The sequence below is a fragment of the Leptonychotes weddellii genome, chromosome 2 (genome assembly GCF_054177405.1).
Source record: "Leptonychotes weddellii isolate Sample4059 chromosome 2, ASM5417740v2, whole genome shotgun sequence".
Taxonomy (NCBI): Eukaryota; Metazoa; Chordata; class Mammalia; order Carnivora; family Phocidae; genus Leptonychotes; species Leptonychotes weddellii.
The window spans coordinates 119,173,338-119,195,352 of record NC_138370.1 but is presented as its reverse complement, the minus strand read 5'-3'; the positions used below and the strand labels follow the sequence as shown (position 1 = coordinate 119,195,352).

At 45.8% G+C, this 22,015-nt stretch overlaps 1 protein-coding gene across 4 annotated transcripts in view; it reads right to left on the bottom strand.

Annotated features, from left to right (window-relative positions):
* Positions 1-20,120: 20,120 nt before the first annotated feature.
* RASGEF1B (RasGEF domain family member 1B) overlaps positions 20,121-22,015 on the bottom strand; it is a 520,818-nt gene continuing 518,923 nt past the window's right edge. For all 4 annotated transcript variants that reach the window (XM_081812257.1, XM_081812259.1, XM_006748291.3 and 1 more), the window contains one exon: positions 20,121-21,489. In XM_081812257.1, coding sequence (XP_081668383.1) covers positions 21,465-21,489 — 25 coding nt within the window. In that variant the 3' untranslated portion in view covers positions 20,121-21,464. The remainder of the gene's footprint in view (positions 21,490-22,015) is intronic.

Below are 22,015 nucleotides of genomic sequence, written 5' to 3'. Positions count from 1 at the left end.
TAAAAGGGGAAAATGTTTTATTTAACAATCCTATATATGAATGAGTGAAATAGAGAACCAGAGAAACTCAATAAACTGCCCAAGGCCCTAGAAAGCATTGGTGGCAGGTCCCAGGATAAAAATCAAGACTCCTGGATCTCAGATGAGCTCTTCAAGGTCATCTAAGCCTTCCATAACGCATGATTTCACAGTGAGCAACAGTCCATGAGGAGACAAGACAGAGCAAGGAGGTGGCAGGGCCGGAAATCTTACCAGCGCTAATGCCATTCTTGATGGCCCCAAAGCGCAGCCCCGTGGCCTCAGTCAAAGCCTTTATAAGAACAGAGACAGACTCCACAAAACCTGAAAGGTACATTTTATTAACTAGCAGGATAATGTCCATTCTGTGGCCTCCAAGGACAGGGAAGGGAGTTAAGACAGAGAAGAAGAAACCACAGTATGGATACGTTCCCACCCCCACCGACTCCTCTCTGCCTTTGTCTTCTGTTTTCAGAACACACGGGAAAATAAAGAGAAAGAAAACAAGAACTGCTTTTAGACAAATACCACAATCGCTATTGCTGCAGACGTATTAAAGGGACGACTGCCGAAGGATTCCCCAAGGGCTTCCTCCTGGTTCAGGTGGCAGGCTATGCACGAGGAGCTCAGGCCTGGGAGCCGTGGGCCCCGCTGCTCCCCAGCTGTGTTCTTGCACACGATGAGCCCACCCCAGAGCTCAAACTTGTGAAAAGATACATTGGGTCAAACCAAGTGATTCTCAAGCCCCTTGAAATCTAAAATATTATCCATTACATCGTCAGTGCCTATTAGGACAGGCAGTGCTAGTCCTCTGGCCTTGTGCGTTCACTTAGCTGTCCTCTGTCCTAACGTTGGAAGTCACTGGACTAGCTGATCTCTTTAAATGTATGATGAGTATCAGTGATGGGAAAGGAAGTGAAGAAATTGTTATGGATAAATAACCTTAGGGGTAAGAGCCACGACCTGCCAAAGACCAACCAGGCGTTCTGATTAACCGTCTCTGAAGTGGGGTGCTTGTGTCCAATGAGAAAATATGTTTCCATTCACCAAACCCACCAGAATGAAATACTACTTAGGACGAGTTCATTGAACAAAGAGGGGCGTGCTGAAGGTCGCACACTGTGTGAAGTTGACAATGCAGGGATGGTGGCCGCCTGTGGGGCCTTGTGGGTTTCTTCCCAAGGAATATGTGCCACCCTCCCCCCTGTAGGACTTGACCTTTTCATTTCAACATCACTGAACTGGGTGGGAATGTTGATTCTGGAGAACTTGATCAATGCACTCTTGCCATCAAGGAGGGGAACCCTTAGTACCACTACGTCTCCATCTGCCTCGGATCATCTTCTCCTTCATCTCCTGCTCCCAGACTTGCAAAGGAGAAAGGGCAATGTGTCGGGACTCCAGCACACCTTATACTACATAAAATATCCCTAAATGCATCCACACAGTGGAATATCCAATCATATTTGGAAAGCTGAACTCAGAGAGTAGAATGTTGGAAATCAAAGAGTCGCACGCACACTGTCCCAGAACAAGCCAGCCGTGTCCTGGTGGCACACGGCGTCCTCGAGGGGGCAGGGCGCAGGTGTTATCCACACTCACACCGCTCTTTCCTCAGTACCTCCAACTTGACCAGTTTGTTCTTTTTTGCTTATTTGTTTGTCTTTGCGAGGCAAGACAGTTGAGATAAAACTGCCATCTAAAATACTTATGTATGTCAGGTTGTTCCTTTTCTTTTTAAAGGGGAACTAGAAGAAAGAGACTAATCGACTAAAGGGGAGCCATGGGCCGTCTTCGTCCCTCTTAGTACCTTAGCTCCATGTCTCCATTTGTTTCTGTCTGTCTCTGGTTCTTTATCAGGATAGAGGGGGAAAGAGGGAAGAGATGAGCTGAGAAAGAGGGTGTAGAAACCAGGGAGAATAGAAAGGTATGTATTGTGGGGAGGGAGAGCCCCTAGCTGGGCAAGTATGGAAGGTGGAGGGAGGGAGAGGAGGAAGGGAAGAGGGTGGAGGAGCCAGGAATTGAACACTCAGATGCCGAAGGCCCCCAGCAGGTGACCCAGGAGAGTGATGCTCAGGCCAGGGAGGAGAGCTCAGAGAGAGTGGTGAGGACCTTTGTGAATGGAGAATGCATGTCCCCGCTACTCTCCTCCAGCTTGCATTTATCAAGAGAGAATGTGGGCTTGGTAATGCTAGATCTTCTGATTTTTCCAAAGCGGTTTGAAATCCAAACTTTCTTTTCTTTTTTTAAGATTTTATTTATTTGACAGAGAGAGAGAGCACAAGCAGGGGGAGCAGCAGGCAGGCAGAGGGAGAGGCAGAAGCAGAAGCAGGCTCCCCGCTGACCAGGGAGAGCCTGATGTGGGGCTCCATCCCAGGACCCCAGGACCATGACCTGAGCCGAAGGCAGACGCTTAACCGACTGAGCCACCCAGGCGCCCAGAAATCCAAACTTCCATATGAACCATTCCAGTTTCTATATATTGGTAAAACATTGTTCATCATAAAAAATAATTGGTAGGGCAGATTTGATGCAAGAGCTACTGTGTGTGACCAGAGTGTAAGCAAAGAACAGGTGAGGAAAGGGTCAGACACCTATCAGATAAGAGTGGGTTGATTTTCACAGAACAGGAGGGTGGCTAAAAACAAGAATAAGGAGAGAGAGTTGGCCGAGCCAGGCAGGATGCTGGATAATCAATGCCCTGGGGTAAGCAGCTGGGATGTGCATCTTGGCGCCTGGAATGCCTGTTTGAGTGCCCGGTGTCTCTGAGCAAGTTATTGGACTTCGGGGAGCTTCCGCTGCCCTGGTCGCGAACAGGAGAACGACGCTGACCTTGCATGGGTGTGGAAAAGATTAGGTGAGCTGCTCTGTCTGGACATGCCTGGCATGTAGTTGATGGTCCATGGATGTTGTGAACTTGTTTTATTTTTTCCTGTCAGCAGAGGGAATAGTTGGATCCCAAGAGGATAACTCATTGGTTTAAGGGACCACATTCTTATACTCTGGAACGCCATTTGGAAGGGCCACTGAGGAATTATGAATCCTTTGGAGAACTCTTGAAAACACATGGACGTTCTCCTCAGAAAAGTGTATATAACAACACACAAAATATACACACACATACAGTTTGCATTCCATTTCAGAAGGTCATAGGTCGTCTGAAACATATCCATGAACTTCAGGGCAGGGTACCTCGTTCATGATAATTTTGTTACAAAGCATTGGAAAAGAGAAGTGCCATGAGAATTGGTCCCTCATGTTCATGGTGATAGACTCAGACCCAGAGCCAGATCATGAGACGAAAATCTGGGATGCATGTGAACACATATGTACACGTTTTACGTACCTTGCTCATTTAGGTTGACTTTTCATTACCCCAGCATCATAAAAAAGGAATTGTCCATACCACCTGCATGAAGGACCATCTGACTGAAATGTTTCCAAGGAGCTGGAAGACCCTTTGAGTGCAGAGATAGCATTGAGGGGGAGGCAAACCACATTTGTCACTAAGAAAGAGGATCATCTAAGGAACACTCCTCCATATGACTTGTGAGTAACAGGCTGAAGGTGAGCAGCACCCAGGAGTGGGCCCGCTGAGATATTTGGAAACATCTTTTGCAAACAAGAAGGAATCCAAGGCAATAATGGAGACCAGGTCTCCCTTCCCTGAAGGTGATACCCTTACGTGTGCTGACAAAACACTACGAGGTAACAGGTAGCGACACACTCCCATGATATCCACCCACCTTACCTACTGCTCTAGACTTTGCAAGGTCATTTTCAGAGGCTCTTTGAAAATTCCATCTAAACACATTCCTCACCTCTCAGTAAATACCACACTTGACACAGAAATAGCTCTAGTATGTAATTGGTCTTTCTTCTACATTTACCAAAACTCAAGGTGGGGGCCTTCTGTTTCCTAAGAGATATATTTATAAATACGACTGATCCCTCTCAAGCTGAAAAGGAGTTCCTACGTGTTGTGAATTGAAGATAAGTAAAGAGAGAACCATGCAGGGAGAAAGGGCCTGGGCCAATGGAAAGGGAGCGGGTCTAAGGAGATCCCTGGTAGAGGCAAAGCGTTGTCGCCCAGAAAGCTCCAGGGCTCCCTCTGCCGGCCATGTGTGAGGTGGGGAGCATTTCCCCAGAAAATCCAGAGCCCTCGTGATCTGTGATCCGCCAGGCAGGGCGAATTTGGGGATCTGTGTTTCTCCTTAACTCCAGGACCATTAAAGAGGGCAGGCAGCACCTGCAGGAAATGAGCAAAATCTTCCGGGAAATCTAAGTCGTATAGGAACTTCCTAGCTTTCCAATGTATGGGGTTACCATTTTTCAAGTTGTTTACTCTGGAAAATGAAAGTCAGTAGCCCTATTTCTTTTTAATCGTTAAAAACATGATTTCATAAGAAGCATTTCCCCAGTTTTATTATCTATTTCTCCCCTTACCATTGTAAAGAAACAGGAAGAAATGTAATAGACAAGCAGGAGTTCCGTATCCTTAAGGAGATACGATTTAAACAATGTCCTTGGACTCTTTTCTGGGAATCCTGTGTTTTGGGGGTCCTGTGGGCTCCCCTGCATCGGGATCTGCCTTTTGTATAGGACGAATACCGGAGTAAGTGCTAATCCATACAGTGTAACCTGCGGGAGGCACCAGAGGCTTGAAGCAGAAACTCAGCTAAATGAATCTTCAGCTCTGCTAGAGTTCTACCAAGTTGCCCTTGAAAAGCTAGAAATTTATGTTCAGTTATAAAAATAAAGATTTATTTCTGCCATCCTACATTTTATGGACTGATACAACCCCAAACAGCACAGCGGTTACAGACACTTCTGTGTGAATTAATGTAAGCAGGGCATTTATTTTCTACCTGGGGGAGGGGGGATAGAAAAATACAAGAAGCCCCTGTGATAATGGAGGCAAATAATCAAGGGAAACAATATTTATTGTGTTCTGTAAGTGTTATGGTGTCCACTTTACAGAGAAGGAAACTGAGGCTAAGGAATTCATTTACTTATGGCCATACAAAAGTGACAAATCTATAATTCAAAAATAGTCTACGTCCTTTCCCTACAAAAGGGAGGATAGAAATGTCAAAGGTCTATCCTGCTGGCTTCACACTTTTGCTTAAGGCTAAGTTCCCGCTTGAAAGGGTCCAGATTTCTCCTCGCAAAGTTCAACCATTTCTTGGAGCCCTCCGTGCTGCTTTTCATATCTGCCACAGGGTGGCAGCATTTCCCCAACGATACCGCGGCCAAGCACCTAAAACGGGAGGAATCCCACGATGGAGCCAGAAATGCAAATCAAGAGACAACCAATACAGGACATACAAAAAGAGGAAAAGTTCCCTAACTGTGATGGCACCCTAACGAAGTAATAGCTTTAAACCCAAGGGTAACTTTCAAACTGAAGACCTTCCAGCCCCCCTGCTACCTAGGAAAATGAGGTCCTGTGACAATTATTTTAGAGCTATCTTTGTTTCCACCACCTGACGGCAATCAAGACCCTGAGAATATCTAAAACCCATTCTTTTTCTTGGAAGTTGGGAATCCCATTTGGAAAGTGCAGCAGCCTAGGCCTTTATCCGTAATCCCCAGGTGTGGTGTGGTGTGGTGTGGTGTGGTGTCCAAGATGCCATGAGTGGGATGCCCTGATCATTCATTAGGTCCATGGCCTCTGTCAGAGCTCCTGCTAGTACAGGATTCACGGACTCACATTTTCTCTGTGGTGGGTCTAATAAGTTTCATAATTTTCCACCTCTAAGCTTCAGCCTGCCACAATTTGGGTTGCTCCTTCAAATAGCTTCTGAAACAACCAACTTCTTCCTGTTCAGCTCTGTCCCATCTACACATGCAACTCCCATGATCCTCCACCACCTGTCACAGCGCACACAGCCCTAGACATGGACACTCTGTGGAATGTAGGTCCTAACTCATGTATCTAATGGTAGAAGCAGCCCTCAAATTGCTCCTTGAAGCTGAGACCATGTCTTAGGCACTCTTTGTGAGGCCAGCTTTAAGCTGTCAGCAAAGAGCCTAGTGCCGTGTCTGCGGAACGGGTAATTGTGAAACTGTGATTTCCTTGGCTTCAGGGATGCTGATGATAAATTTCCTTGGAGTGCCTCTGCTCTGATGTGAGCATCCATGAAGATGAGGACAGTAGGGGGGAGTCCGTGTCAGAAAGAAGAAGGGGAGAATTAGTGAGTGAGGGGAGAACACTGCGAGCAGTGTGCTGACTCCAGAGTCCATGACACAACTCTTGGGGAGCTTTCAGGAGTGGTGAGAGCCCACACTGCACCTTCATCTCTCTAGGCTGGGGTACCTCCAGGATCGGTGGTGGGCTCGAATGCAATTTCAACCTGGTGTAGATTTTTTTCTGAGACGAGTTAAGTTATACATCAAGATGCTATTGCTTTGGCCCTCTTCGCAATAATTTCTTGGCTGAACGCTGTTGGAAAGAAACAATGGAGAGGATTCAGGAAGGCCATGCTGTGAGGTAAATGAAGGAAAGGCTAGAGGCTAGGCCCTCTGAGGTGGGAATCGGGAAAGCTGGGGAGATGGATTCTTTATAGCTCCTTGAGTACTTAAAGTTTAGTGAAGAAAGAAATGAATGAATGAAGAGTAGTTGGCCTCACAGAAAGGAAGTAGTCTTCAGGAAATCATTTTGATCTCTATTCTTCTTTATTTTTCTGTGACTGTAAATGAGGATGCCCTATCTCTTTTGTGTACCATGTTGCTGCCCAGATTGTATCTTTGTGCTGAGTGAGGAAATGACTTCTTGGCATCCACATCATATGCACTTGGTGTTTGTAGACAGTTAGCATATCATTAGTCATTGCCTGCTTAGCTCTGCTTTCATGTTTCCACATAAATGAATCCCGCCCACTCCCTCAGTCTTGTCTGTCCTTATTCTCTGATCTTCTTCCAGCATTTCCATCTCTTTGGGGCCCCAGAGTACCTCACTGACAATTTATGGTCTCAGGTAAAATACTGGAGCTACCCAGAAGAAAAATAGGGTTGTGTGGACTCAGGGGAGAGTTAACCCTCTTGCGTACAGTTTCAAAGTGGGAACCGGGCACAAAGGAACTTCCTGATTGGCCGCCTTATTGGGATGAAATGCCCAAACTGGTTTTGAAGGGCTTGACTATTTACTGGCTGTACCCATAAGGAAATTTTGAAAGCAGGCCTCTATAATACGTTATTAATACATTTAATGTCCTTTGTCCCCCAGTACTGAAACTTTAGACCAGGGACAATAACCTTTCATAAAAGGAGATGGAGCAAAACCCAAGGCAAGTGGGGAAGAGGGGAGGAGGTTGCAGGAAGAGGCCTGAAGCTTGGGCAGGAAGAGGCTGTCCCCAGAGAGCCCTGGCAGATGGTCACGCTGGGTACAAACACACAGACCAGTCGGAAAGGAGGGTGGGTGGTCGGTGGAGTGAGGTGGAAATTGGGTTGATTTTCCCATCGACCTCAATTTTCTTGATGAATCAGGAAGGAAGACGGGCAGCAGAGTGTGAGCAGGAGTGGGGGGGAAGGAGTTTTGAAATCAAAGGCTGGAAGGACCCCAGGAAGAAGGAAGCGTTGAGCTGGGAATGGCTTTCATCTACAGCCCTACCATTTTCTCTTCCAGCATGCCAATGGTATCATTCTATTGGTTAGATCTTCCTGATCCTGCCTTTTCTCCTCACTGTGGCTCTCTAGATTTTTGTCACTTTTCACCCGCACCCGATTGGTCTCATTACCTCCCATCTCTCTCTGCCAACCTTCCTTCTTTCTCACCGCTGCTGGAGTGACATGTCTCACCACCCGATCTGATCATAGGACTCTGTGGCTTGAAAGTCTTCAATGGCTCCCTTGACTATTGATTAGAAACCGAGTTCCTTTCCTGGGCACATGAGGCTCTGGTAAATTGAAAAATAGCCACGGATTTTTCCTTTCCCTGTATGGATGCCCTTTTGCAAAGTCAAGAGATGGAGTCCATTTCTCCACCCCTTCAGTCTAGGTTTGGGCACAGGATTGGCTTTGAGCAATGGAACAGCTGCTAAGTTGCTACACGCAGAGATGTGAAAAGCACTGGTGCCCTCTCCTTACTCTTCTTGGGGACCTTTGGAAGTCCATGTGAACGAGCTCAAGCCAGTGCGTTGGTGGACCAGAGACCACCTGGAGAGAGTGTCCAGTGGTTCTAGACGTTCCAGCTGGGGCCGTCACCAACCAGTCAAACCCAGCTGACCACAGACACGTAAACAAGCCTAGCCCAGACCAGCAGAACTGCCCGGCTCGGCTCACTCCAAATTACTGACCCATAGGTTCCTGAGTCAAACCACGAAGTGTTGGGGTGGCTGAAGATCAGAACTAGGGTAAAGTAAGTGAGGTAGCTATAGTGCAAACTGTAAGGAGGCTCTCCCTTACCTTACAACACTGAGAGGGAGCACCATCTTGTACCCCACATGTCATGCTGGCCTCCCTCACCTGGCCCTAGTCCTGGCCCTTTGTAGGTGTTAATGGCTGACTGGCACAAGGTTCTTCTTGACCCGGCTCCTGAGGCTTTATTCTGGTGAGTCACAGCGTCAATACCATGGACCACTGCTTTCATCCCCTCAAAATGTGCCCTGTGATATTTCTCCCTGTCCTCCCAGTGACATCTGCTGGGCGCCAGGGGCTGGTACCTGCCCAAAGCTTACAGCAGATTAAGAAGTGTGCTGATTCAAAAAGTTCTGCTCAGAAAAGGTCAGTGATGTTTATCTAGGCCAAGAGATTCTCGACCTTGGATATTATCTCCTGCATGTGAGATCCCCAGAGCATCCTGAATCCTGAATCCCCTTCCCGAATCAGCGTCGGTGAAGTCTCAATATATTACAGGATTTCTTCCCCCTAGATTTCCTTGAGATTCCTGCCTCTCTTGAGCTAACTTGCTGGATTTTTTTCCTTAGTACCGCAAAGTACTTTAGCATTTTCCCTCCTTATGTTCTATTCACCCTTTATGTTGAGTGATGCTGCATCTATTTCTCTAAGCACACCTAAGTTGTGGTGCCTTTGCTCAGTGAGTTCTTTTGCTTAGAAGGCCCTCCCTTCCAGATCTTTGATGGCAGACAGTGCTGGTATGGAATCAGATCCCCTGGTTATATGTGATCCTTTGACCATATCTTGCACCCTTCCTTCAACTTCAGCACGTTCTGCTAATGGCCCACACCCAGCACCCATGCCCTCAGAGGATTGCACTGGAGATGCCCTGCCTCTTCCCCATATGCTGGGAGTTTTATACCCCCACCCCCTGCTCCTCCATCAGGGTACCAGTGACAGACCACTGTAGAAGTACAAAAGGCTCACTATTTCCACTCTAGAAGGACAAACTCTGAGTGTCATTTATGCTCCAGAGCTCCTCATGGGCGTGGGGATCAGGCTGAATCTGGGACTTCACCTGAAATTGCCCTTTTGCTTGGCTTCTTCCGATCCTTATATGATATCCCTAAACCCCTTACTGCTTTCTCCTGGGAGCATGCCCCTAGCACATATCCCCCTGCAGAACGCATCCTTGTGCTTCTACGTTATGCTTAATAATTGCTTCTGTTGTGTCCCTGGCCACTTACGGGGAGGGAATCAACCACTTCTCTCTGTGCCCTGCAGACCCCAGCAGCTTCAATGGTTGCAATTGAGCAAAGTCAACATTTACAAGTCAGCAGACTGGTTCTCTTACTGGTCAGTGAGCCCTTTGAAGGCAGGGGTATGGTCACATTACTATTCACTGAACTGTCTCTCGTAACCATGAGAGACACAGGGCATAGCTGTTGATTAAAAAATTCTTCGCATTGACTTGAAATCTGCCTCCTGGCGATTTTCCCTTTTGAACCCTAATTCCTCCCTTTTACACAATAGAGGGAGACTTCTGACAGTGGTTCCTTTCCACCAAGTCTTCCCTTCTGGCTCAATAACTCTGGGTCTCACATGGCTTTGATTTCTAAAACTTCACCGTCCTTATCACTGCCTTCTTGGTGCTCCCGAGTTTATCAATGTCCCTCATCAAAGCCTTCTTGGTGCTCCTGAGTTTGTCAATGTCCCTCATCAAACCTGGCACTCAGAACTAAAAACAATAGGATGACAGGGGCGCCTGGGTGGCTCAGTCATTTAAGCGGCCCACTCTTGGTTTCGGCTCAGGTCATGATCTCAGGGTTGTGAGATGGAAACCCGCATGGGGCTCCGTGCTCAGTGTGGAGTCTGCTGGAGATATTCTCTCTCCCTCTCCCTCTGCCCCTCCTCCCCTCTAAAATAAAATAAATCTTTAAAAAAAATTAAAAATTAAAAGCCCTATTAGGATGACAAAACAACAAGATGACCTAAAACAGACGTGGATTAGCAGGCCCTTGACTATAGACCTCTAGTCTTCCTCCATCTGGATGCAGGATTTGTCTTAAAAAGACTGAAGTGGCTACTACAAATACCTATTTTGGTCCAGTGAAGATATATGTCAGTTAAAATCACTAGCGCCCCTTACATGAACTTTTGTTAAGACCCATCTTCCTCCACCTGGATTTACAAGAGTGAGTTTTAAACCTAACGTCAGTCTGTCAAGCTCCATCTGGTTTGGTTTAATTTGTCATCGCAGCAAAATGAAAACTCCATCAGTATTGTGAATGTTTCAAGCGTCATGCTGGTCAATGACAAAAATGAGAACAAAACAAGGACAGAGTCGGAGCACCATCACTGCCTGAGCAACTGTATGTGAGCAGACATCGATCTCACGCTGTACTCCGGGAGCCCCTGCCCAGCAAGCTCTGAATTCTGCTGTACTGTGCTGTGATAGGGTCTCCATTTGTGCCCTGATATATGGATGACAGAAATACTTATTTTAAAAATTGCTAGGGGCGCCTGGGTGGCTCAGTCGTTAAGCGTCTGCCTTGGGCTCAGGTCATGATCCCAGGGTCCTGGGATCGAGCCCCTCATCGGGCTCCCTGCTCAGCGGGGAGCCTGCTTCTCCCTCTCCCACTCCCCCTGCTTGTGTTCCTGCTCTCGCTGTCTCTCTCTCTGTCAAATAAATAAAATAAAAATCTTAAAAAAAAAAAATTGCTAAAATCAAGTTTTCTTATGTCTTGGGAATTTTCCTAATCGAAGAAGCAAAATGACATGGCAATGAAGAGCATGACTTTCCTAGTCTGACACAGATAAATCTAAGTTGTGTCACTTACCAGTTTTGTGATGTTGAGCAACTTGCGAACGTTTCTGTGCCACGGTTTCTCAACTCCTTAAATAAGAATAAGAATGGTTTCCATGCCGTAGGATATTTGTAAGTAACTCAGTTTATGTCTATCAGGAGTTTAACAGAGAACCTAGCATGTAGTGGTAAGCTTGATTGTGTGTTATTCCCAACTTAAAGACACGTTGGGAGGGGGCTGCTGATTTAGGGAAAATAATTCTGATCACTAATTCCAACATGTGGGTGGCACACCACCAAACAATTCTCCAAAACCAGCTGGATGTCCTATGATTCAGTGAATTCTAGATCAGATCGCATAGGTTAAGGGCTAGGCCCTGCAAGACTGCCCGCCGCTCCCACTTCAGATGCCAATCGCAAGTCCAGGTTGTAACTTGAACTTCTGACCTATTGGCTATAGATCTGAAGTTTCCACTACCTCTTCGTTGGGTTCAGAGAAACATTTCAGTTAATAGATCACCGGTTTGTTATAAAAGAATATAATAATATATTATAAAAGAATATAAATATAAAAGAATATAACTCAGCCAGCTGGAAGAGAAATGTAGGGCAGGGTGTAGGGCCGGGGGTCAGAGAACCTCCATGCCCTCTCAGAGCACACCACTTTCTCTGCTTCCCCATGTGCTCACCGAACTGGATGGTCTCTGAACCCTTCCTTTTCAGTTTTTATGGAGGCTTCGTTACGTAGGCATACTTGATCAGATCATTTGGTTATTGGTGATTGGTTCTGCTTCCAGCTTTTCTTCCCTCCCCCAGGTCAGGGGAGGTGAAACTGAAAGTTCCAACCCTCTAACCACAAGTTTGATTCTCCAGGCAACCAGCCTCCTTCCTTAGGTGCTTTCCAAAAATGACCTCATTAACATAACAAAAGACACCTTTCTCTCTCTCTTCACTTAGGAAATTCCAAGGGTTTAGGACCTCTGTGTCAGAAACCAGGAAGGGAAGAAAACCAAGTATATATTTCTTGTTATAATTCACAATATCACAAGAGGGCATCAACCAGAAGGCCTCACTGAGAAGGAGACATCTGAGCAGAGCTGGTGAAGAAGGAATGAGCCATAAAGCTGATGGGGAAGAGGGCTCCAGGCCAAGGGGATGGTTGGGACAAGGCTCAATGTGAGTATGGATTAGTAAGGAGTGTGTGCCTGGATCTGCATGAGCGAGGGGGAGGAGGGTAGGAGGTGAGGCCAGAAAGGCAACAGGGTTAAATCTTACAGGACCTCAGATTTCGCTTTGAGTGAGATGTGAGACCACTGTGGTACTTTGGGCAATGGGATGAGTGACATAAATGGACTTGTGTCCTAAACCACCACCCTAGCTGAGATGTGGTACATAGGCCACAGGGTTTGGGAGGCTGTTGATGATGGTGTCTTGACCTGGTGGAAGGGATAGCAGTGGTAAGTAGTCAGTTTCTAGACATGTTTGAAGGTGCAGGCCACAGGACAATTGATGTGCACTCGGAGAAAGAGAGAGCAAGGATGAGACCCAGTGATCTGGCCTGAGCAACCCAGAGGACTGAATTGATGTTTACAGAGATGGAAAAACAGGAAGAAGGACATATCTGGGAAATACATCAATCAGGATAGACTAGGCGATGCTGTAGTAACAAACAGACTCCCAGGTTTCACTGGCTTAATCCACACGCATCTTTCTCCCACTTGTAGTACATGTCTGTTGCCTGTTGGCAGGGAGCTCAGCTCGGAGCATTCACTGGGGGACCCAGAAGGGCTGAGGCTTCCTCCTGACACCTTCCCTCCATAACCACAGCAGTTGGAAGGGAGCGCCATGAATTGAACTCTGGCTTTGAAAGCTCCTGCTGGGAAGTGAAGTCACTTCCACTCACATTTTATCAAAGCAATCACAGAGCTCTGCCTCACTTCAGAGGGGATGATGGGAGTGCAATCCTACCACATGCCTGGAAATCAGAGTTGGAAAGACTCAGTGACTAGCACCGATGACTACCACTGGTGAGAAATTCCCAATTTTTTGCTTTTGTATTTGGACACAGCCATCCAAGTAGAGGTATAATGTACAGGTCTGCAGCCTGGGGGACAGTAAGATGTGGATCCAGGCTTGTAGGAACCTGGAGTTCATATAATTTTAGGGGAAAATTCTTTAAGATCAAGGACTTTGAGACTCAATATAAAATTAGGGCCAGGGTCTTCAAAGGGGTTGTACCAGTGAGAGGGCTTGAAGCTTCAAGGTGAATCCACCTTTGAGAAAAATTCTGCCCGACACCTCATGGCCGAAAATCCTTCAGTGGCTCTACATAGACATTTAGGGAAAAGTGATATTTCTCAATACAGAGCCCAGATCTTTCGTCCAGCTGGCTCCTGCCTACCTCTCAGGCCACAACTTAAACCCTACCTCAACCGTCACAAATACAAGTTGGTTCTTTGACTAGAGCATTTCATCCGCGCCCTCTTGCAGGGACGCTGGCAGTGTATGGAGAGCCTCGGTGCCAGTTAGGAACAGGCGCCTCATGGGGAGGCTGGATGGCACCAAAGCATCCCGTCCTCCAGATGGAGGCTGCCTCCACGGAGGCTCCACACCGCTTGGTGGGTGGGGGCTGGTTGGATTTCAGTCCGGAGCTGTCCTCCTCTGCCCGTGCGGAATACAAGGATACACGTGGCCCTGGACCTACACGGAGTAGGAGCTCCCCCGGCAGACATTTGTAAAATCTCAGGTTTGCATCCGCCCAGCAAAGGGCTCTGATCTCCCAAACTAATTAGACAAAAATAAAACGTTCAGGTGCAGCGTCCAGGAGAGATGAGCTCCCGACATCAGTTCCACTATAGAGGCTGATTTTCTCAGGAGAAGCGGAGCTCTCCTGAGCTGGTAGAGGATTTTAAAGCAACAGCGCAGGTGCTGGGTCTCACTCACACCTCGGTATCTCTGGCATTTTGCATAGTGTGCAGCGTGCCTAGGGACTCACCAAATCTTGGATGAGATTTTCCCTTTGTTTTCTTGACAGAGAATCTGTAACTTCCAAAGTGCCGGGATGGCTGAAAACAGCACGAATTGCTAAGGATGGGAACCTGGGCAGAGTCCCAGGCAGGCTGGCCTGCCTTAAGCAGGCATCTGCTTAGTGCAAGGGAACAGTCCCAGATTGTGGTTCGGGTCCCAGGCCACTCACCAACCAGCTCGATGGCTAAATTAATCAATTGCTTAGTAAAACCTTTAAAGCTCTTACATTTTATGGCTTTAGAAGTTCTCCTCGTCCTCATGTCTCCCCTCGCTGCCTAAAATTCATAAATTTCGCTCTACTGGATGCCCTAAAATTCTACCAGTTAGAAAGCTAACATAGAATGATTCTTAGTCAATCACTTAATAGAATGAATTAGATTAACAAATTTAAACCTTCCAATTGCTAGCTTAGATCAGTAAACCCTAATGAAAGTGATGCCTTGCTTTGGAGAGAGGGGTGAGTGGAAGCTCCAGGACACAGAGCAAGTTCAGGAGGTAGGATGGGAGCTGGGAATTTACCAGCCTTATTGGGAACAGTGTTCTCTGTCATGGGCAAGGCTGAGGTTCCTCCATTCATCCCCCAATCCACTGAGCCATGTGACCACCGACCTTCTGGGGCCCAGGCTCATTCCAAGCAGAGATACTTGACAGGATTCTTTGTGAAGGCAAAGAAAAGAGAAGCTCTATGCATACAAAAGCACCTGGGAATTGTGTTAGAAGAGGTGGCCGATCTTAGCAGTAACACTACTTTCCTTCATTCCTTCCATCTCTGCTAGAACCCAGAGTTCCACTGAGGACAGAGTCTGGAAACTGAAGGCCACACAGGGTTGGATGAGGCAGACTAAAACTCCCTTCGGACTTGTTCCAGATTGACAGCTATGGGTTGAAAAAATAACTCGAAGAGAAAAACCAAAGAACTGTTTGTATCATATCCTAAACTCTCCGAACCTAGGACATTCCATGTATAAGAATATATTTTGGTAATTAGCCTGCACCCTCACCGCCTTAGAAAATTTAAGGGCAGAGATAAGGGATCTCATTTATTCCACTGTGCACTTGACACACAGCAGGGCTGGATTGACGGGTGAGCCAAGAGAATAGTCTGAAGGAGAGAAAGCATTTCACAATGCTTGAGCCTTTGGGGGGCACCCAAAAACCCCGCAGGTTATCCTTACTTCCTAGGTCCGAAATGGCTGAGAGGCAAGCACTCCAGCCAGCTTCTCTTTGCCCTGCGACAAAGGGCTTGATCATTTTTGGATAAGGGGAGAGGGAATGATGACGCCCATTTTCCAGAATTTCATAAAATTATATGGAATCAGTCAAGTAAGTGACTATAATTAAAAGCAATCCTCCTACATATCTAGGTCTATTCATTTATCGAATACCTATTTTGATAGCAAGTAGTTTGTAATTTCCCCACATATTGCCTAGCTTCACTGTTTTATTAGAGTTTACATCTTCTGAGCGTCTCAGAAATTCTGACGCTGCTCATATCATATCTCTTCTTAAACTTGTCAAAAGCTTTGCTATGTACAGATACCACCCCCTCCCCGGCTCCCTACATTTTTTTCTCCCTCTTCTGAGTTCTTGCCTGTTGTGTTCTTCCTTTGATCTTTTCTCCATGGCAGAGGTCTTCCTGGATTAGGATTCCTGGGACATGGGTAGCTTCAGGAAAGAAGGTGTTCATCCTCAGGGGACTGGCGTGTGCCCCTCCTGGTCTCCTTCAGTGTGGGACTTCCTCTAACAGGTAAGTCAGATTCTGCTGCTTACCACCGAGGAGGGCCCCTCTGGCCCAAGAAAGTTGACAAAATGCAGAAGTGGGCTCTGATCATCACTTGTGTGAATCTGGGTCTTTTGAGCCAAAGCATGACTCATTTGTAAATGACTAGGTGTGAACAGGCAATTTCTATATGATTTTATCTACATAAACAAGCACAATTACAACAGCTGCTGTGGCAAAGATTAGTCTACACAACAAAGCTATTCTTGTCATCTTCAGACACTGTGCTTTCTTAATCTAGCAGCTTTGAAATCATTCCGCTGGCCTTGCACAAAGGGTATTTTCTGATTTCTGGTCTAACGGGCACTTTGCACTATAGAGAACTCTTTCCCCGGTGTGGGGAACCACTGGGGGGGGGGGTGTGACTTGAGCCTCTAGTACTCCTTTGTCTCCTCTGAGTAGCAATTAGCCTCCGATCCCTTCTGTCTTCAAACACTAGGACACAAAACACAGAAGAGGCAGGGGGGAAGAAAAGGTTGCAGGCAGAGATGCAGGATGCTGTATTTACTTGCTAATTCACCTTTCAGTGGGGCAGGCTGAGAAGGGCTTTCCCAAACCACAGACTCTTAGCTCTGGAATGGCCGTCCCACATCAATTAATCCAGACCCATTATTTACAGAGGAGGACACTGAGGTTCAGAGAGGTGGGGAGACTTCCCCAAAGTCCCACAAATCTCAGCACGGTGCAGTTTAGCACTCCGTTCTCATGTGACTCATCTAATACTCTCACAGAGTGGCTTTCCAACTTATCCCAGAACCCTGAGCAATCTTGGTCCCAATTAATATTATTTTTAGAGATGGGTTTCTTGTTACGATTGTTGGTACCAGTAAACACAGGGGGATGTTAGCAGTCTAATTAAGCATCATCATAGTAAAAACAAACCTCAGTGCCTTGGATTTACCTTGTTGAACTCTGGGCACCGATGAGCATGGACCAGAATTACTTAAAGTTATACTTATTTCCAAAATCCAAATGTCTTAGAGGTACGTTTGCTATTTAGTCAACCCAAAGAAAGCAAAAACCTGTGAATCTCCAGTAACCAGACGGATTAATTGGCTTGCTTGTGCATTCAACACACTTACTGAGCACATGTTAACTCCCCACACCACTCACATGCCCTTAGGAGATTTCATAATTGCTTTGCAAAAAATTTAACAATGCCCATGGTCCTCCAAGTCCATGTTTCAACCAAGTTGACAATATACTGTGCTGAACTTACTTTCCCACAGCAGTTCATCCAGAGAAAGATGATTTCAAGCTAACTATCATTTTCTCCAAGCAGTGTAGGGTGGAAAGAGAGAAAGAATGCAAACTTTGTTTCATGGTAGAAAACCCATTGGTTTGGCACCCTTCGAGAAGTTCATCATTTTCTTCTTGACTCTAAGAAATATCAGTTCCCTTCTTCCTCTTTAATTCCCTAAATTATGACCTACAAAACCATTGCCTAGGAATAAAAAAGGTTGGATTCTGTGCATATTTAAACTTAAGTGTGCTAACAGTTAACAGTATTCTAAGATAGATCTCTCATACTGTCCAGAGTGTGATCACACACATTTGGAATTTTTCTTCTCTTAATAGATCAAATCATAGAGAAATGAAGCAGGGTTTTAGGTTTTTTTTTTTTTTTTTTTGGGTTTTAGGTTTTCAGAGTGGGAATTAAGCCTGTTGAAGGCTGCTAGCACTAAAAAGGGAATTAGCTGCCTGGGAACCTCCTTATTGCACTAAGTTTAAAAAAAGTATGTATACATCCATTAGGAGGAGTTGATTTTTTAATGTAGAATTAGGGCAGTGGTCTTTTTTGCATGAAGCCTTATTTGCTAGTTTTGAATGATAGGTCCTTAACATGCTAGGTTCGGATGCATAAACCTCAAACCCCAACATCTCTTTTGTTGGCATTTAGTGGAGCCAGTGATCTCGATTACGTGAAGCAGACAGTTGAGGGGATGATCTGATCATTCAAATCCGGAAAAAAAACCTTGGCTTGACTTATCCAGGAAGTTTTAATTTTTTAGTAAAACTCTCGAAGCCCAAATCTGGCAAACGTCTTTCCTTTTCAAATGTCTCCAGGGTGGGGCAGCTGGCCGGCTCAGGGGGTTGAGTGTGTAACTCTTGATCCCGGGGTTGTAAGTTGAGCCCCATTGTGGGGGTAGAGATTACTTAAAAATAAAATCTTAAAAAAAAAAAAATGTCTCAAGGGTAAAACTGACAGAGTTGCTATCAGAATATCTTTTTTTATGTTTGGTTACCAGTTTCCAGGTAACTCACTTTTTTTTCCCAGGCAACAAATTTAGGAATTCCTTTGAACCCTTAGCTCCAAAACCAAATTACCCCCAGTTGTACACCGTCGGTCAGGATAGTAAGATATGTTTGGAAAAGAGGCAGGCACTGTCTTTTGTTGGGACAAGTCACAAAGTAAACAAAATCTACCCCAGCAGCAGGTAGAGGATGTTAATAATCCCCAGCTCAACATTCCTATATCGTTCAGTGACTCAGCTGCCAGTGGTAGGCTGTGGTTTCTTGAGATTCTAAGTGCAGGAGGCATATGGGCGGCAGTTAGAAAAAGAAAAGCACAGAAAGAAAAGTGTGCTAGGAGAAAAGCACAAGATGGGTGAGGCATCAGGCCGGGGTGCCAGAGCCAGGTCGAGTGGAGAGGCAAAGCTGAAAACCTTCAAAGCAAAGGTAAGACGACCATATGCAAGGATGTTCTTTGTGAGATGAAAGGCAGGCCGCCCCTGGGGAGCTCAAGCCTGTGTTGGCAAACACAGGAGACCCTTGCCACGGAGAAGGGTACATTCTTCCTTCCCTACCAAACCCCGGTTGTTGGGAGGCTCCCTCCAGGGCTCAGCGCGGAGCCCGCTTTGGAATGTCTGGCGCGCCTGGACAGAGTACCTCCTGAACCGAAATCTACTGACTGACATGGCCCCGTGCTGCTTACACTGTGTTTACCGAGGCTTCCACCCAGCCACGTAAATTGGACATGGATCTGTTAACTTGCTGGGGAGTCCAGATACACGGCAATGAAGAGGAGAAGAGTAAATGATTGCCACAGATCAGTCAACTACATGCTTTAAACCCCCGGTTTAGCTAGATATTAAGACAAGAGGCTATGTGTGAGAATGGCAACCCTTTCCATGAAAACTGTTTAAATAGCCTTACCATCACGTTTTAAGCCTAATTCCACTTCAGTAAAATTTTTCCAGCAGCCACATGTATGTATCTAATGCTCTAATAGAGACCATATAGCATCTTTGCAAACTCATTTATGTAATGCTCAAAATGACCACTTGAGATCAGGGGCTGGTCAGCAAACTTTCTGTAGAGGGCCAGAGGGTGACTATTTGAGGCTTTGCGGGCCACGCTGTTTCTGCCACAACTAGAAGATTCTACAGCAGAAAGCAGCCACAAGACAATGCCTGAGCGGATGAGTGTGGCTGCTCTACTTTATTTATGGACGCTGAAATTTAAATTTCATATGATTTTCGCAAACCATCAAATTTTATTCTTTTGATTTTTTTCAACCATTGTGGCAGATTTGGCCAGCAGCCCGTGGTTAGCTGACCCTGGATGTGGATGGTTGAGAGAGAAACAGCACAGTTGTCACGGCAACAAGGAAAGGGGCACGGAGCTCAGGGAGAGGCCTTCCTCAGGGAAAAACAGCAGTATTGTGGGGCGCCCTCCTACTCTAAGCAGATCCCAGGACCAATAGCATTAGCAACCTCTGGGCCCCACCCCAGACCTGCAGAATCCAAATCTGCGCCGAAGCACGATCCCTGGGCAGTTTGCAAGTTTGAAAGGTCATATCGAACTTGGAGAAGGCTTGGCAGCATGGTTCAAAGCTTGGCCTCCTTCAAATTTGGGGGTCTTTCAATAGCTATGTGGCCTTGGACAAATTATGGTTATTATCATTATTATTACTATTATTAATATGCCGTTCCCCCACCTAAAAAGCGGGGATGGCGATCCACTTGGAGAGTGCCTGGCAAGTGCTATTTATTAAATGCTTGCTCTGATCCATTTTTAGAAAATACATATCCGCACACGTACTCCTCAAGGCCACTTCCTCAAGGACAGACACCCTCCTAGCCAGTCACTTGAGTTGACTTGCTTTGACGACAGCCCCCCACCCATAAAAGAAAAGAGAGACGCCACAGCTCCTGGCCGCAGAGTTTAAAATATATTGATGGTTGTACAGGGACAACTTGGAGACATTGTGGGTCTGCTGAGACGGCGTGCAGCACACACACATGCTCTGGTTTTGGAAACCATGTCATCCAGTTCTCAAATACATCTCTGTTTTGAACATGATGTTTTGTTTTTTTCATTAGCACGGTTTACTACTCTACAGTTTCTCCTAGAGTAAATAAATATAATGGCCGTTTGCAGAGCAGCTACAGACTTATTGAGATGTTTAACAAGGTGAACTATTTCACAATTAGATCGACCTTTGAGTTAACAGCAAGATGTTTTTCATTTGTTTTTGTTCACTGCTGCAGTGGAGGGGAGGGGGGATTAACTCTTCCAATTTATTCTTTGTTCACATGTTTAGTCACCAACAGACTCCCAAGCATAATGAAAAATAACAGTCTGTTCAAAAAATTAAATTGTAATTAGGCCATGGGTTTTTTCCAAGACCCTTAAAGTCAGATAATTTAAATTTACAAGAGGAAAAACATAGGCATGATGGAAAACTAAGTAACAAAAAACTACTGAAAAATACATCTGTAGAACACAGTGGTCAGTTGTAAACTGCTCAGAAGGGCAGAGAAAACAAAAAGTCCTTCTAGAACGTTAAGCAGTCCAACGACAAACTCTGCTTTTTTTTTTTTTTCCTAGTGGCTATTTTCCTACCACAGTGTTGAGCTTCATTATATTAAATAACTTATATGGGTAAAAAGGAGTTTGCTAACCAGCAGCCAACTCAAAATCTTGCAGGAAGAGGGAGGAGAGGAATTCAAAACACAGCACACACTAAGGGGAGACAAAGTCCAGAGTCAGCAGTGAACCATCTTACCCCTCCTAGAAATACCATGGAGCTGAAGTTGGGATCTACATGGAAGGTTCTCTCCCCTCCCTCCTCTCCCTTTCTCATTTAAGTTAACAAAGAAACATGGGCTTCCTAAGAGCCAGCACTCAGCTGGGCAAGTCCCATTAGCAGCAAATGTTCAACTAAATAAAAAAATAACACACACACACACACAAAAGAAAGCTCCATCCAGGTGCAGAGCTGTGATTCACATGGAAATTCCAGAAGATGAATCATGTGCAGAGCCGGATCGGTAGAGGATTCTTTCTCAAGTGTCTTCAGTGAACATGTCAGTTCTCCCCATATCCGAGTCAATCTGTCAGCTGTGGGAAATAAGTTCCCCATCTAATCTTGGGCGAGCTTGCTTGCAGGGACTTAGCAGGCTATTTTGTAGAACTAGATGCCAAATAACAAAGGCCAGCCCCTCAGTGATCCGAGTGACACAGCAGTGGTGACGGTCAGCATCCCGTTCCTTAAACTCTGCCTAAGAGGCTGGACCTGAGTAATAAAGAAGACAGTGTGAGAACGAATGTGGCAGATGATTTCAGTTAGGATTAAAAGGTCTTGCCTAATACTAGTTTCACCTCTCCTAGGCTTTAAGTTTGATTACACATAGTTAAAAAGAGGAAGAAGGGCACCTGGGTGGCTCAGTCGGTTAAGCTTCAGACTCTTGATTTTTGGCTCAGGGCATGATCTTAGGGTTGTGAGATGGAGCCCCGCTCGGCGGGGAGTCTGCTTGAGATTCTATCCCCCTCCCTCTGCCGCTCCCCCCGCCTCCACGTGCATGCTCTCTCACTCTCTTAAAAAAAAAAAGGAAGAAAAAAATATTAAGCATTGAAGTCCTTCTGGTTTTTGTGCTAGTGACTGCTAGTCACTTCAAATAAATATTTATTAATGGAGTTGGCAAAAGCTTTGTTTATAGGTAAATCTTTATTTTGAGTGGCTTTATCTTAAAACAAAAGCAAAAAGACAAGTCATTAATTATTAAAAGCGTTTACATCTGCACTGGTCTTTTTTTTTTTTT